Source organism: Tachyglossus aculeatus, chromosome 16 (assembly GCF_015852505.1).
Source record: "Tachyglossus aculeatus isolate mTacAcu1 chromosome 16, mTacAcu1.pri, whole genome shotgun sequence".
NCBI classification, from domain to species: domain Eukaryota; kingdom Metazoa; phylum Chordata; class Mammalia; order Monotremata; family Tachyglossidae; genus Tachyglossus; species Tachyglossus aculeatus.
The window spans coordinates 14,101,563-14,117,826 of record NC_052081.1 but is presented as its reverse complement, the minus strand read 5'-3'; the positions used below and the strand labels follow the sequence as shown (position 1 = coordinate 14,117,826).

General features: G+C 46.5%; 1 protein-coding gene across 1 annotated transcript in view; it reads right to left on the bottom strand.

Moving 5' to 3' along the window:
• The window catches only part of HMCN1 (hemicentin 1), a 296,199-nt gene extending 280,611 nt beyond the window's left edge, over positions 1 to 15,588 (bottom strand). The window contains exon 1 of the mRNA XM_038757640.1: positions 15,267 to 15,588. Within this exon, the coding sequence (XP_038613568.1) occupies positions 15,267 to 15,588 (322 nt within the window). The remainder of the gene's footprint in view (positions 1 to 15,266) is intronic.
• Between the last annotated feature and the right edge of the window lie 676 nt (positions 15,589 to 16,264).

The window sequence follows — 16,264 nt, the reverse complement described above, 5'->3', positions numbered from 1 at the left end:
ACTTGTATACCTGTTATCTCATTTTATCCTCAACCTCCCTATGTGGCAGACAAAAGCGGGAATTTTTACCCTCATTTAATAGATTAGAAAACTGAGGCACAGAAAGATCAAGTGACTTGCCTGAGGACAAACAGCAGAGCTCAACCTAATATTCTCAGCAGGGCTCAGCCTAGAATTCACATCTCTTATTCCAGCTCTGTGCTGCTAGGAGTGACAGAGGACCCAGGGTGAGAAGCAGCGTGGCTTAGTGGATACAGCATGGGCCTGGGGGTCAGAAGGACCTGGGTTCTAATCCTGACTCTGCCCCATGTCTGCTGTGTGACCTTGGGCAAGTCACTTAACTTCTCTGGGCCTCAATTACCTCAACTATAAAATGGGAATTAAGAGTGGGAGCCCCATATGAGGCAGGGACTGTGTACAACCTGATTAACTTGTATCTACTCCAGTGCTTAAAACAGTGCTTGGCACATAATAAGCACTTAAGTATCGTAATAATATTAATAATTATTATTACTTTTATCCAGGTCCAAGCCCTAATAGAAGAAAGCCCTACATAAAATACCTACTAATACATTCTCACATGCTGACCCTTAGTTATTTACCCAGTGGCTTTACAATCTAAGACAGAGGCTACAACTTCGCTACTGCATTGACCCCGTAACTGTTCACTGAAATTACACATTGAATATAGAAAGTGGAAACTAAGTATGTTTTTTTCCCCTTGTGTCCCATTTCATCCAATGAATTATCTTTTATGATACTTAGCCTGAATTTCCAGCTCTTTTTTCCCTCGCTATGGGCTATTGCCATTAATATTCTACCACAAAAGGAATTTGTGTTGTGCTTCTGATAGGCATCTTTCAACAAATCCCACTAAGTGAATGAGGTCAGCAATTCAGAAGCCAAGTATTCTGTGGCTTATTGCCTGTGCTTGCTGAATTCTACCTTCTGCATCACTTGCAGCTGTCTGTATCACTGAAAGCATCTTGTAATGAAAATGAATGCCCTGATTAAAATGTGTGATATGAAACACGATAGATGTCTCTATCTGTTGCCGAATTGTACTTTCCAAGTGCTTAGTACAGTGTTCTGCACACAGTAAGTGCTCAATAAATACGATTGAATTGAATGAATGAAAAATATTATACTCAGAATCCTTTTGAAATCAGGCTTTAAAAGTAAGAAGAAAAAACAATTGGCAGTGATTGTTCTATCTATCCCTCGAGGCTAACATTTGTGGCACCCAGCCTGCTTCACCTCATTACCACATTCTTAGAGAATAATTAACATCTCAAGGCAATGAAGTGGATACTGCATATGAAAATCTTTGAATTTTGCAGAAAGCCTTATGGGGTTAGCAAACAAGGTATGCTCTCTGTTCTACACATTCACCCAGTTTAGTCACAAGTTCCCAGTCACAGACACTGAACTTGTGCTAAATTACTACTGAATCACTTCTCTCTGCTGCTTCTTTGCATGCTTTAGGGGCCAGAAGGACCTGATCCTGCAATTCAGTTCATCTATCAGAACCCCTCTTGATTTCTCGGAAGCTATCATCCTGAGTGCCAGTATTGCAGCAGCTTTCAAACATACCCTGCAACCTTGTCCTACACTAGCAAATTACCCACACAATTCAAGCTCCCAAATAAACTTTGGTGTCAAATTATCCTAATATTTCAAATGGAAATATTTAGTTGCCCTGATATACCTATATGTCTGAAGCCAGCATGCACATTTAGGTCTGGTTTAGCCGGGTAATTTTATGTTTGGATAGATCCAGTAATTGAGTCTAATTCATACTTGGAATTGAGCCTGGGAGTTCAGCTCTATGAGATCGAAAGGTGGCAAGGAGTTTTAAATACAGGTAAATCAAGTTACTTATGCTTTCTGATTCGCTACACCTTTGCCCTACATAACCCATTAACCTCGACTGACATGTTCTTCAAAATAGGGGAGAACGTAGCTCTCATTTTAGAGAAATGCAAACTCAAAATTTTAAAGGTCAAGAGCACTTGGTTGAAGGAACTATAATGAAAAGCCCTAGGAAATGTTCATTTCCAGGTTAGAACCTAGCTCTATAGCACAAGAGAGATGACTCCCCCACAGCTGTGGTCCAGAGGCCATAACTGGGCAGGCCTAATGACGTTTGATGGAGGCAGGGCATGAAGAATCCTTAAAACCCTTTTTCCAAGTTAGCATTCATTCTCTGAGCCGCCTCCCCTCCCAACCTCTGCCCACAGCATTTGTTGACTATATCATCAATCAACAGCACTTATTGAGAGCTTACTCTGTCCAAAGCACTGTACTAAGCAATTGGGAGATCTTGATATGAATTAGTAGACATGATCCCTAACCTCAAGGAGTTTACAATCTAGCAGAGGAGACAGACATTAAATTACAGGCAGGAGGAAGCAAGAGAGTACAAAGATACATACGCACGTGCAACATGGTTGGGCGAAGGTGGAGTTAGGTGTCACTGAAGTAGCAGTTGGGGGAAATATGGGGAGGGGAGACAAGGAGATTAATCAGGATGGGAATTCTGGAGGAAATGTGATTTCAGAAGAACGTTGAAGGGTGAGGGAGTTCCAGGGAGAAAGGGGGGTGTGAGTGGCAAGAGAGACAAGGAAGCACAATAAGTAGGTTGGCTTGAGAGGAATCAAGCGCGCAAGAGGAACAAGGATAAGTAGTGGGGAGAGAGCTGATTAAATGCCTTTAAGCCAATGGTCAGGAATTTCTGCTTGGAGAGGTGAAGAATAGACAATCAACGGAGGTTCCGAGGGAGAGAGGAGACATGCCCCATGTGAAGTTTTTGAACGTTGGTCCAGGCAGAAAAGTGAAGTATGGACCAGATTGAGGGAAGACTGAGGGCAGAGAGGTCTGAGGAGAGACAGAAGCAGGAGTCGACTTGGGATATGGCAAAATGGTGGACCAGCATGGTGGAAGTTTGGCTATAGAGGATATAGAAGTCAATTTTATAACAAACCACTTCCTGATCCCCACAAAAATATAGGGATTGAAGTCCAAATCCTTCTCCTGGAAACAGAGGGAACCTGTTCTGAAGGAACCTGTTGGCCTCTTTTCCCCCAGGTACAGGTCATGAAAAACGTTGGATGTCAAAAGTGCTCTGCTGTATCTCAGACTGGTACATATAAAAGTGCCAGAGAAAGTCATGTAAATGCAGATAGAGAAAAGGAAGCCAGCAGATTTTTCCATGTCTGTACAGACTGATTTTTCCTTGTGACTTCAGACGACTATATGCATGCATCTACCACTGTTATTTTCTCAGAATTCAGGATGATGTATGCAGTGTTGCTCTTCTATGGTTAAATTTTGAATTAACATTTCAACCATGAAGTTAGAAAAATTGTCCGAGAATGCAAAGCCGACAATTCTCTGTGGCAGTGGGCGGGGAGAGCAAGAGTAATCCACCAGTCAACCAATAGTATTTGTTGAGCGCATACTCTGTGCAAAGCACTTTACAAAGTACTTGGGAGAGTACAGAGTATTCACAATCATGACCCTCGAGGAACTTACAAACCAGCAGGGCAGTCAGACATGAAAATAAATTACAGGTAGGGGGATAAAACAGAGTTTAAAATGTGTAGATTGCTATGAAGGAAAGGGTAAGGGATAACCACATAAGTGTTTATGGGGTGGGGACTCAAGGTTTAGATGACCGGGGAGAAACAGGGTGGGGAGATGACCCTCCCAAGTGCTTCGTGCAGTGCTCTGCACATAGTAAGTGCTCACTGGGAGGGAAGATGAGGTGGTCAATTTTGGACATGCTAAGCTTGAAGTGTCAGTGGGACCTCCAAGAAGAGATGTCCTCAAAGCAGGAGGCAATGTGAAATTGCAGGAAAGGAGAGAGGACAGGGCTGGCGGCGGATTCAAGGAGGGAGGGTGTTGCACGCCACAGGTACGATGTGGGCCAGGGGTCGGCGGCGAGACAGGCGAGATGGAGGCACAGTGAGAAGATTAGCACCAGAGGAGCGGACTGTGCGGGCTGGGATGTAGGAGATAAGGGAGCTTAGCTAGGAGGGGGCAAGGTGATGGAGAGCTTTAAAGCCAACAGTGAGGAGTTTTTGTTTGATATGGAGGTGGAAAGGCAACCACTGGAGATTTTTGAAGGGGTCGGTGGGATGACATGCCCTGCAGGTTTCTGCAGAAAGATAATCTGGGCAGCGGAGCATAGTATGGATTGAAGTGGGGAGAGGCAGGAAGTTGGGAGGCCAAAAAAGAGGTTGATGCAGTAATCCAGTCAGGATAGGATGCGTAATTGTACTAACTTCATCGTACTAACTTCATCTTCCTTCTTCCCTTCTCTCCCCTAACCAATACCTGGTGGCAATATTAATCAATTGGGAAATGAACATAAGGCTTGGCAGAAAGGAAGCAAAGTGAAAACCAGTAATCAATAGTTGAGTAAAATTGTCTCAGGTACTACAGCCACCCCAGTGAGATCCTAGGAAATCTATCTCTCAAGGAGCCAAGAAATCCTTCACAGATCGGTGGCTGACCACTTGGTAATAGTAGAGGCCCCATGTGGGTAGAAACCAACCAGCTCAATCCCATGGAGAAAACCTGAGGCCACCTCGTGTAGCTCTGGAAGCAAAGGAACACAGGCCTTTCAGCAGTTCACCCACTCCATAGCTTAAAAAAGCCTGTTCATTTCCACCACAGGGCAAGAGACAGTCAGAACCAGAGGATGCACACTGATACCAAGTGGTAGATTGGCAGAAGAAGCAACCCACTTCAGTAACCTACGCCTTTGCTGCTTGGCCATCTTGCATACACATGTTTCTGCTCTCCGTCCCTTTTCTGCAAGCTTCAGATTCCAACCCTAGTTTGCCAACCTCAGTTTCTATTTCACGAGGAGTCTAGCGAGAGTTTAAAGAGACAGTGTACGCCCGACTCTATTGTCCTCACTCTGACTCCTGCTGGAAGCTCCTGCCCTACATCAAGGACAAGAAGAGAATAAGGAAGGAAGAACTGGATGAGAGAGTGGGAGGGATAAAGGGAAGAGGTCGGACTGTTAGATCGGTGTTAGCCTGAGGTGGAAAATACGTGGTGTAGGTGTTTCAACCACAGGCTCAACCACAACACTGAGGAACATCCCCACAGATCTGAGAACTGGCAGGTAAGTGATCATTTCTAAGCTTCCACAGTCACAGAAGCCGGAAACAGATGTCTCTTTATCTGTATTGATGTCTGTCTCCCCGCTCTGGACTGTGAGCTCATTGTGGGCAGGGACTGTCACTCTCTATTGTTGTATGGTACTTTCCCAAGTGCTTAGTACAGCAGCGTGACTCACTGGAAAGAGCACGGGCTTTGGAGTTGGAGGTCATGGGTTCAAATCCTGGCTCAATCAACTGTCAGCTGTGTGACTTTGGGCCAGTCACTTCACTTCTCTGTGCCTCAGTTACCTCATCTGTAAAATGGGGATTAAAACTGTGAGCCCCCCATGGGACAACTTGACCACCTTGTAACCTCCCCAGCGCTAAGAACAGTGTTTTGCACGTAGTAAGCGCTTAACAAATACCATCATCATCATCATAGTGCTCTGCACACAGTAAGCGCTTAATAACTATGATTGAATTGGTCACGACCCACCCCCAGGGCCTCTCTCCACCTACTAGTCAGAGGCCAGCGCGGACCCCGTCATGGGCTTCATTATTTCATTCCCATGCCCGAAGAGACACAAAACAGACTTGGGACATTGGAGCCATGGAAAACCCAAATAAAGAAGGGAAATGGAAAAAAAAATCAACACAATGCAGAAAAATAAACCCAGAGAGGCCTTCTTTCACATCTCGTATTGGTTTTGCAGACCCTCACCTTTAAGTCGTCGGAAGAAATCAGAAATCACACAGGTAAATAAATGCTCTGCCATGTGCTCCATCAATTCGAAGGAGGGCATTTATCTATTTCACTTGAATTGGGCTTAGAATTAGGAGATTTAATCTGAGTAGCATGCTCGTATCTAGTTCTTTCCTACAGAATGGATGTATTTATCTGACGTTAGGAGACAGCTAATCCTTTCAGGATAGCTGCTGCAGAGAAGCCACGTCCATTACAGTTTGCTCTTCCTTATTGAGTTTCCTCCAATGTGTTGAGGCAGAAAGTCCCACCATTTGGTTTTCTGAACTTAATTCGGTGAAGTGCAGCAAGCTCTCCTAATAGTTCTAATGCCTATACTGTTGCCATTCCAATGACCGTCTCTGGAAAGACGATCAGAGGCGAAAAGTTAAACAGAGTCAAGTAAGTTAACTCTCCATAAATTACCCGATCTGAACTAACTCATATTACTATACTGCCGGAGTTAAAGGAATGAAATTATGTCCACATGGCAAGAAGAAAGCACTATGAACAAGTCAACATTCTCAAGTGTTTATAATCACTGATGGTATAAAACACAAGTTCTGGTCAAATCTCTCTAAGACTAGGTGTTTACATTTCTCTCCCATCATGACAAATCTGAAAACACATGCAATCAATAATACTAAGTAAGCAGTCTTCTGTTTTAATGCTGTTCTGCTAGCACTTGCTTACTGCAACTCTGGTGGTGATTATTTCAACAGTGAAATGAGTATCAGTGGAAACAGCACGGGTGGGGGAATCAGAGGCCCTGCCACTTGCCAGCTGTGGGACTTTGGGCAAGTCACTTATCTTCTCTGTGCCCAAATTTCCTCACCTGCAAAATGGGGATTTAATGCCTGTTTTACTTCCAGCTTACCTTCGGAGCCCCAAGAGGGACGGGAACTCTACCTGACCTGATTAGCGTGTATCCACCATGGTCTTCTGTACAGTGCTTGGCCCAGAGTGCTTTACAAATACCATTATTATTATTATTTTCTTTAGGTCAGGGATGAGAGACAAATGGGAGGTTACTGCCCAGATATATTAGATCTGGTCCAATTAGGCGCTTTACTTGGGTGTTGGCGAGTTTCTCTCTCCCCCATTTAAACTAAAAGCCTCAGAATTGACCCCTTGGTTGCATAGACAAGGGGTCTCCCAGTGTAGAGCCATGAAGTATAATTCCGGGCAAAAGCAGTGAACAGAAAATACTTCAGTTGCACTTCCCAGGAGCCTCCTGAAATCAAGCTTGAGGGGTGGTGCTGAGTACAGTTACCACCAGAGAGGCTCTTGGCTTGACAAGTTGCTCTGCTGACAAGAGGCCCTGCAGAGTCTAGTGAGAATTGTTGGGACCTCAAGAGCCCATAACCTTGCCATTATCCTCGACTCGGCTCTCTCATTCAACCCACATATTCAATCTGTCATCGAATCCTGTCGGTTCTACCTTCGCAACTTGGCTAAAATCCACCCTTTCCTCTCCATCCAAACCTCACTGACCTCCCTGCCTCCAGTCTCTCCCCACTCCAGGCCCTACTTCACTCTACTACCTAGATTATTTAAAAGCAAAAAACAAACAAAAAAATTATCAGTTCACATCTCCCACTCCTCAAGAACTCCCAGCGGTTGCCCATTCACCTCTTTATCAGTCAATCAATCATTTGTATTGAGCACTTACTGGCACGGTACTAAGCACTTGGAAGAGTATAACCGAACACTATAAGACACATTGCCTACCCACAATGAGCTTACAGTCTAGAGAGGAAAACAAACATTAATGTAAATGAACAAATTACGGACATGTACGTAAGTATTGTAGGGCTTAGGGCGGGAATGGTGAATAAAGGGAGGAAGTCAGGGTGATGCAGAAGGAAGTGGGAAAAGAGGAAATGAAGGCTTGGTCACGGAAGGCCTCTTGGAGGAGAACTGCCTTCAATAAAGCTTTGAAGATAGGGAGAGTAATTGTCTGTCGGATATGAAAAGGGAGGGCATTCCAGGCCAGAGGCAGGACGTGGGTGAGATAGATGAGATTCAAAATCCTTACTGTCAGCTTTAAGGCCCTCACTCACCTCACCCCCTCCCACCTTGCCTTGCTGATTTCCTACTACAGTCCAGCCTGTACACTTTGCTCCTCTAACGGTAACCTACTCACTGGACCTCGATCCCATCTATCTCATGCCGACCATTTGCTCGGGTACTCCTCCTAGCCCGAAACTCTCTCCCGCTTCATATCTTTCCACATTCGAAGCCATATTAAAAATTTAATCTCCGAGAGGCCTTCCCTGATTAAACCCTCACTGTCCCTACTCCCTCTCTCTTCTGCATCACTTATACACTTGGATCTGATTCCCTTAAACACTTAAGATTCCCCCCATCCTCAGCCCCACAACACTTATGAGCCTATCCATAATTCCTTTTAATGTCTGTCTCCCCCTCTAAACTGTAAGCTCCTTGTGGGGAGGGAACGTGCCTACCAACTCTGTTGTCCTGTAATAATAATAACAATGGCATTTATTAAGTGCTATGTGCAAAGCACTGTTCTAAGCACTGGGGAGGTTACAAGGTGATCAGGTTTTACCACAGGGGGCTCACAGTCTCAATCCCCATTTTACAGATGAGGTAACTGAGGTCCAGAGAAGTGAAGTGACTCGCCCAAAGTCACACAACTGACAATTTGGCGGAGCCGGAATTTGAACCCATGACCTCTGACTCCAAAGCCCATGCTCTTTCCACTGAGCCATGCTGCTTCTCTACTCTTCCAAGCATCAAATACCATGCTCTGCAGACAGTAAGCACTCAATAAATACCAATGGTTGATTGAACTATTTCAAGTTGGATGCAATCTTTAAGCAGAACACTTTTTATCCTAGTGTTAATGCAATGCCTACTTCTTTTCTGATTTGCTATATTTGCTGGCTTCTACACAGATATAGCAATAACATTCTCTTTGTTGTCAGAACCTATGAGATTTCAAAATCATTTCCCAGCCCAGTCATTTCTGGTTCCGTGAAAAAACATGCCCTGGTGCTTATAAAACATCCTCCTCTCAGTCTAACCAGCACTGCACCAATATATCATGACAAAGCCAATCACTTGGGATGCCTTGAGATATTCCCAGATCCCTCTGCTCGGGTGCTTCGAGGAAGGAATATTTTATTTCTACTAACTTGCAATAGGGAAGGCTTAGAGGAGAATCCTCAATGCCTCATTCCTGCTCATAAAATTGCTCCCATTAGTATGTTTGAAGTCCAAAAAAAATAGAGCTAGGGTTGTATTAAGTGCCTCAGCATCTGCACATAATCCCCAATACATCCAGCAGCTTCAAAGCCTCGGGAAAATATGGATGCGTGCAAAAAGCTTTTTGAAGCTCAAAAAATAAGGTGACTAAAACCAGGATGTATGAATAAAATTGTGATGTACAGAAATATCAACTCAATTTTTCCCATTCATGACTCCAATGGAAACAAAAACAGTTTGTGACCCTTACCATACTGAGCAAAGAAAATTTGTCCTACTGGATAAAAGACGACTCCAGCAAGGGTGCGGGATGACTTTCGCTCCCACCTGAAGTGGCCCCGGAGCCACACCGGCTCTGTGCAGAAGCTACCGGTGGCCGTCAAGCTGGCCACTGAGGCTGCTGGCAGGAGCTGGTTCTGCTTTGGGGCTCAGTCTGCCCCTTAGCACACCCTCCGTGAGAGGCAATCCAGCCCCCCATGTTGCCATGGAGTCTCCAGTCCAGGCAGCTTGACTTGGCTCCTCTAAACACCTCTCCCCCACAAAAAGATAAAATAAAAACTTCCCGCAAAATAGTTCTGGACTGATGAGGGCACCGGCCTTCATTCTATACCCAGTGCCCTGCTCCGGACCATTCCGCCTTACTCTCCCCGCTGCCTGTATGTCAATCATTGACACATTTCTTCTGGATGGCTCTGCTCTTCTCCAATGGGGCACTGGATCGCAGATTCTGACCAGTTGCTTCTAGTTTAAGCCTTGCCAACTATACTTTTTGAATTGAAGTTTACCTAGTGTGGAAATGCTAGGCCCCCTGGCTCGGCCTAATTTTACAGGGTCCCCATTCTCATTGCTAAGAGAACGCCGTCATCCAAAATTTAATATCGAAAGGAAAACAAAGCATTCGATTTCAGAATGTCAACTCTCAATTCCAGACACTGAGTAAGAGAAAATCCTTCCATCTGGAATAGAATTGCAGAGCTAAGAACCTGTGTCCATTTTTTCCAGCCAGCTTGAGGCGGTTGGATGCTGTTGTCAAGTCTTCATAATCTCCAGAGATAGAGAAAGCATATGCTCCCCTGGTGACTTGTTTTAGAATTTACAAACAGTGGTATTTACTGAATAGCTACTGAGTGTAGAAACTTGTACTAAGCATTTTGCAGAGTACAGTAGAAGACACCTATTCCCTTAGAGTCAAGATTATCTTTATAACAAAGACGTTCTTTAATACGGCAAAGCCGAATTCTCCCCCCGTAATTTATGCATACTTCAGTCCCTTGAATATGGCAGGTCACTGCTCAATATTTATTTCCTGATTATCAGCCATACATTGGAAGATAAATCTATTTCCCAGGAAAAGGCTCCTTCGCTCCTAAAGCTTTTTTTTTTCCCCAACAGACCTATTTTCCATCTCTAATTTTTTTAATGGCATTTGTTAAGCGCTTACTATGTGCCAGGCACTGTACTAAGCACTGGGGTAGAATTTTAAAAAATCCCACTGGAGACCTATCTGCCTTCAGCCAATAGTTGACAAGGGAGACAACAGAGACAAGAGAGACCTTGGTCCCCAAACCATCCCTCCACCCTCTCACACACGGAGCACCCTAAGCATCTAAATACACGGGACAGAGGAGGACACAATTCTGTTTTTCAACAATTACCTTGGCAAGGTTTTTCATTTCACATTTTAATCGCAAAGGCACTCGACTCAGTTCCTCCAGATAACGTGCCCAGTGGAAAAGCTGCCCCAGCAGAGGCTTTCACTATAAGTAACAAGAAAGAGAGTCCTGGAGAGAGTTCAAATCCTGCCAAATCTTTCACTGTTGCTGGGGAGGGAGGAGCTGATAGAAGCCAACCTGGGTTTCATCCCATCAACCGCTCCCCTACTCCCTGGCTCCCCCCATCCCTACTCCTTTGTGTGCTTTTCACAGACACTTCCCGACAGTTTCAAGGTGAGAGTGAGCCATCTGACAGGTGCAGAGGGAGCTTGGATAACCCGGGTCTAGAGGGCCAGGTGGCCAAAGGGCACTGAGAGTTGAACAGTCAAACCCTTTGCTCCAATTGTTGAATACCGTCCCATTCCATCCTGTGTCCCTTGTTGTGAAACTGGAGTTGCACCCGTTCAAAAAGCACCCCCGAACATGAATGACAGCATTTCTTTCTTGAGTTAAGGGATCACATCCACCTAGCATACTCTGCCATGCCCTTAGTACACTGCGCTGTACACAGTACAGGCTCAAAAATGTCATTGCTTGACTTCCTCCCCCCACCTTCTGCTATCCTTCTTTTTCTCTGAAACACGATTTTGTTTTCTCACTTAATCCCAAACTCCACTGGGCCTGAGCAAGGCATAAGTCTACAGAAGGTCATAAGAAAAACAATCTCTAACCTGTGAGCCCATTGTTGGGTAGGGACCGTCTCTTTATGTTGCCGACTTGTACTTCCCAAGCGCTTAGTCCAGTGCTCTGCCCACAGTAAGCGCTCAATAAATACGATTGAATGAATCTGGTATAGATTGGATCCCAAGCCCCGCCAGCCACTGAATTTGCCTGTCACTCGGATTACGGCCATTTGTGCAGTGGTGCCCTGGATGGTGCACTGAGAGTCCTCATAATCAAGTACAGTTCAGACATAAATGCTGGTGAGATCCTCCAACAAGGCTAACAACGTGCGCCTACTTAGCAAGTTTAAATGGCATGGCAACACTTGAACGCTGAAATGGAAACCAACAAACATTGATTTCTTGGACCTTTAACCCAACTCCAAAAGCATTCCAAACAGCAGTTAGTTCACAGATCACCTGAGCAGTTTCTTCATTTAAGTGGGTGTATGATGATTCTTAAATGGTACCAGCTTGAAGCAATGAACCAGGGCTACATCAGCAGGCATCTATTAAATCTCCCTCACTTTGGGATCTAGTGCCAAATCACAGGAAAATGAATCACTTCAACTGTACTATTGCTCCCATTTGGAAACAAGTGAAAGGTTTTACTCTACAAATGACACCACAAATCTGTTAGCTCCCAAAATTCGGCAGATTGCCGCCAATCAGCAGGGAAAGCCAAATTCCAAAAATGACTGTGGAGTACTAGCATATTGTGGTCCCAAAGTTGTTGCATGGAGAAAAAAAAATCATTTGTGTCTTCACAAAGGGGATCTTTTTTGAATTGCTTATTAAGGCAAGATCAGATCCATCTGCCCCAGATCCCCGGCATTGACTATTCTATTCACACAGTGATGAAATCCTTCAGTAGATTTGGAATTTGCCAGTATTAGAATTGTGACAGCTAATAAACTGAAGTGTTAAAAAAGTGCTAAGAAAAGATGGTCTCTCACTTGATGGAAACTGGGGGGGAATGCTCTTACTAAGAAAGTTAATGGGGTACGCAATTATTCCACTCTTTTCTTGGCCAGGAGGCATACCAATTTCCTCCCTATTCTCTTTCCATTTGTATTGATCTCTAACCAATTCCAAGGAAAGGCCATTTTAGAAAAGCATTTATCCATTAACTAAAATTCAAAGTGCTCAGAGGTCCCCTTGCCCCTGGAGCCTGTATTCTCCATAAAAGTGAAACTCTGGAGTAACACAAAGCAGACCATATTCACTAGCAGCGTTATTCTGCGCTTTTGGGTCACTTTATGCTGACAAAGTACCTACACAGAACAATGTATGAATGTCTAATTCAGGTTCTCAAAAAGATGGTGCTGCTGAGTTTCTAACTCCTGACATGCAGAGAGCATTTTCAAAGTTTAAAAAAAAATGCAGTACCAGGGAAAGGAATTTAAAAAAAAAATTAAACTTTCTGGAGGTGAGAGCTAATGAGACACAGTATAGCCCAACCAAGAGCTTTCTGGCTTCCCTGCGGTCATGCCAATGACCGCCCCTTAAACCACCACATAAAAGGAAACCTTCATTAAGAGAAAAATCATATCTTCCAAAGCAGACTAACAAATTCCCAGCGTGAGGGCTCGTACACATATTTTGGTTCCGTTCCGTTAAGATATGCACACATCCAGTTACACACACCTCTACCGAATCACATATTTGTCTATGGCTTCAAGTGTGAATTACCGAACACTGGTGTAAAATGAGCAGGCACTTTGCAGATACAATTAAGAAACCCCTATTTCTCTCCCCCATTTTGTACTCCTTCCTGCCACTTACGATCATAATTTAATTCCTCCAGCCAAGTGACAACCCTCAAAGGAGACAATTTCTTAGAAACAAGTTTTCCCTGCTCCTCAGAGGGCTGCCTCAGTCTGGGCACTGTGGGCACCGAGAGAAGCGGGTGTCGGTGACATTCATTCATTCAATCGTATTTATTGAACGCTTACTGTGTGCAAAGCATTGTACTAGGCGCTGCTGCCGCCTTCTTTAAGCACTCTGGCCAAGTGCAAAGAGCAAAGATCTGGGATCTGGGATTCAGAGGACCTGGGTTCTAATCCTGCATCTGCCAAACGCTTGCTGCGTGACCTCGGGCAAATCACTCAACTTCTCCATCCCTCAGTTCTCCTGTTCTCCCTCGTACTTGGACTGTGAGCCCCACGTGGGACGGGGACTGTGTCCAACCTCATTAACTCGTATCTGCCCCTGTGCTATGAAGAGTTTTTGACACGTAGTAAGCACTTAACGAATACTATTTTTAAAAAAACCCAATCCCAAACAAGTGACGCTTAGAAGGATGGAGCAGAGCACCCCTGATTCGGACAGGTTCACATTTCCCCGGTTCATTCATTCCATCGCATTTATTGAGTGCTTACCTTGTGCAGAGCACTGCACTAAGCGCTTGGAAAGTACAATTCGGCAACATAGACAATCCCTACCCACCAACGGGCTCACAGTCTAGAAGTGGGGGAGACAGACAACCAAGCAGAACAAAAACGTTATTGGGTAGGGACCGTCTCTATATGTTGCCGACTTGTACTTCCCAACCGCTTAGTACAGCGCTCTGCACACGGTAAGCACTCAATACGACTGAATGAATGAAAAACCAGTAGACAGGCATCAATAGCGGATTCGAGTCCTGTTTTAGCGAGCCATTTCCCCAGTGGATAATAATAGTAATAATAATAATGGCATTTGTTAAGCGCTTACTATGCGCAAAGCAGCGTGGCTAAGTCGAAAGAGCACGGGCTTTGGAGTCAGAGGTCATGGGCTCAAATCCCAACCCCGCCAATTGTCAGCTGTGTGACTTTGGGCAAGTCACTTAACTTCTCTGGGCCTCTGTTACCTCATCTGTAAAATGGGGATTAAGACTGTGAGCCCCCCATGGGACAACCTGATCACCTTGTAACCTCCCCAGCGCTTAGAACAGTGCTTTGCACATAGTAAGCGCTTAATGAATGCAATCATTATTATTATTATTCTAAGCACTGGGGGGATACAAGGTGATGGGGTGGGGGGGATCGGAGGGAGGATTCGGGCCCCGTCAAAATGAGTGCGATGTCAAATGAGTGGACCCAAACGCCTTAAGAGATGGGATGAGGGAGAGAGAGAGAGAGAGAGAGAGAGAGAGAGAGAGAGAGAGAGAGAGAGAGAGAGATGCTAAGGGAAGGCTGTGCTTACCTGGGTCATAGAAAGGCACCAAAGTGGGGAGAGAGAGAAGAGAGAGAGACAGAGAGAGAGAGGGAAAGAGAGAGACAGACAGAGACAGGGAGAGAGAGAGAGAAAGACAGAGAGAGAGGGAAAGAGAGAGACAGAGACAGAGAGAGGGGGAGAGAGAGACAGAGAGAGAAGGAAAGAGAGAGACAGGGAAAGGGAGAGAGGGAAAGAGAGAGGGAAAGAGAGAGAGAGAGAGACAGAGAGAGAGGGAAAGAGAGAGAGGGGGGAGAGAGACAGAGAGAGAAGGAAAGAGACAGGGAAAGGGAGAGAGGGAAAGACAGAGAGAGGGAGAGGGAGAGAGAGAAAGACAGAGAGAGAGGGAAAGAGAGGGACAGAGACAGAGAGAGGGGGAGAGAGAGAGAAACAGAGGGAGGGAGGGAGGGAGAGGGAGAGAGAGAGAGAGGGAGAGAGAGGGAAAGAGAGGGCCAGAGACAGAGAGAGGGGGAGAGAGAGAGAAACAGAGGGAGGGAGGGAGGGAGGGAGAGAGGGAGAGAGGGAGAGAGGGAGAGAGAGAGAGAGAGAGAGAGAGAGAGAGAGAGAGAGAGAGAGAGAGAGAGATATGCTAGGGGAAGGCTGCGCTTACCTGGGTCATGGAAAGGTACCAAAGCAAAGTTGAAGAGCGGCCTGTTGGGTCTCCTGAGGGAGGTCTCCAGGATTTTGGACGCCCCTTCGATCACCTGCACTAAATCGTCGTACATGGAGCCGGTGACATCGAAAACAAAAGCCAGAGTGGAGGCTCCGTCGGGGCCGGGGTCCCCGCTGGCCGGGGGGCTCCCCAGGGCTCGGCCAGGGCCAGGAGGAGGAGGAGGAGGAGAGAGGGCGGCGGAGGAGGAGGAGGAGGAGAGGAGGGCGAGGAGCAGGGCCAGGAGCAGGGCCCAGCGGGGGCCCGCGGGCAGGGAAGGCATGGCGCTCCTTCCTTAGGGACCAGCCGGGGGCTTCTGCGGACGCCGGCCCGCCAGCCGCGGCATCAGGCTCCGGCCGACGCGGGGAGCCCGACACGGAGGGGGACAAGCACGGGGGGACGGAGACACGGAGGGGCACAAGGAGAGGCACGGGGGGACAAGGAGGGGCACGGGGGGAGGGAGACACGGAGGGGGGCACGGGGGGACCCGGGGACCAAGGGCGCGCGCGCCAATCCCGGGTGGACCCTTGGAATATCCTTCGCGGGCGGATCCTTAGGCGGACCCCTGGAGAATCCCGGGCGGACTCCTGGAGGACCCTTAGGAGGATCCCTGGCAGACCCTTAGGAGGATCCCAGACGGATCCCTGGAGGACCCTTGGGCGGACTCCTGGAGGATCCTTAGGAGGATTCCCGGGCGGACCCTTAGGCGGACCCCCGGGGAATCCCGAGCGGACTCTTGGGGGACCCTTAGGCGGACCGTCAGTCGTATCCCTGGAGGCCCCTTAGGAGGATCCCAGGCGGATCCCTGGAGGACCCTTGGAGGATCCCGGGCGGATCCCTGGAGGACCCTTAGGAGGATCCCTGGAGGACCCTTAGGAGGACCCTTGGGCGGACCCCTGGAGGATCCCAGGCAGATCCCTGGAGGACCCTTAGGAGGATCCCAGGAGGATCCTTAGGAG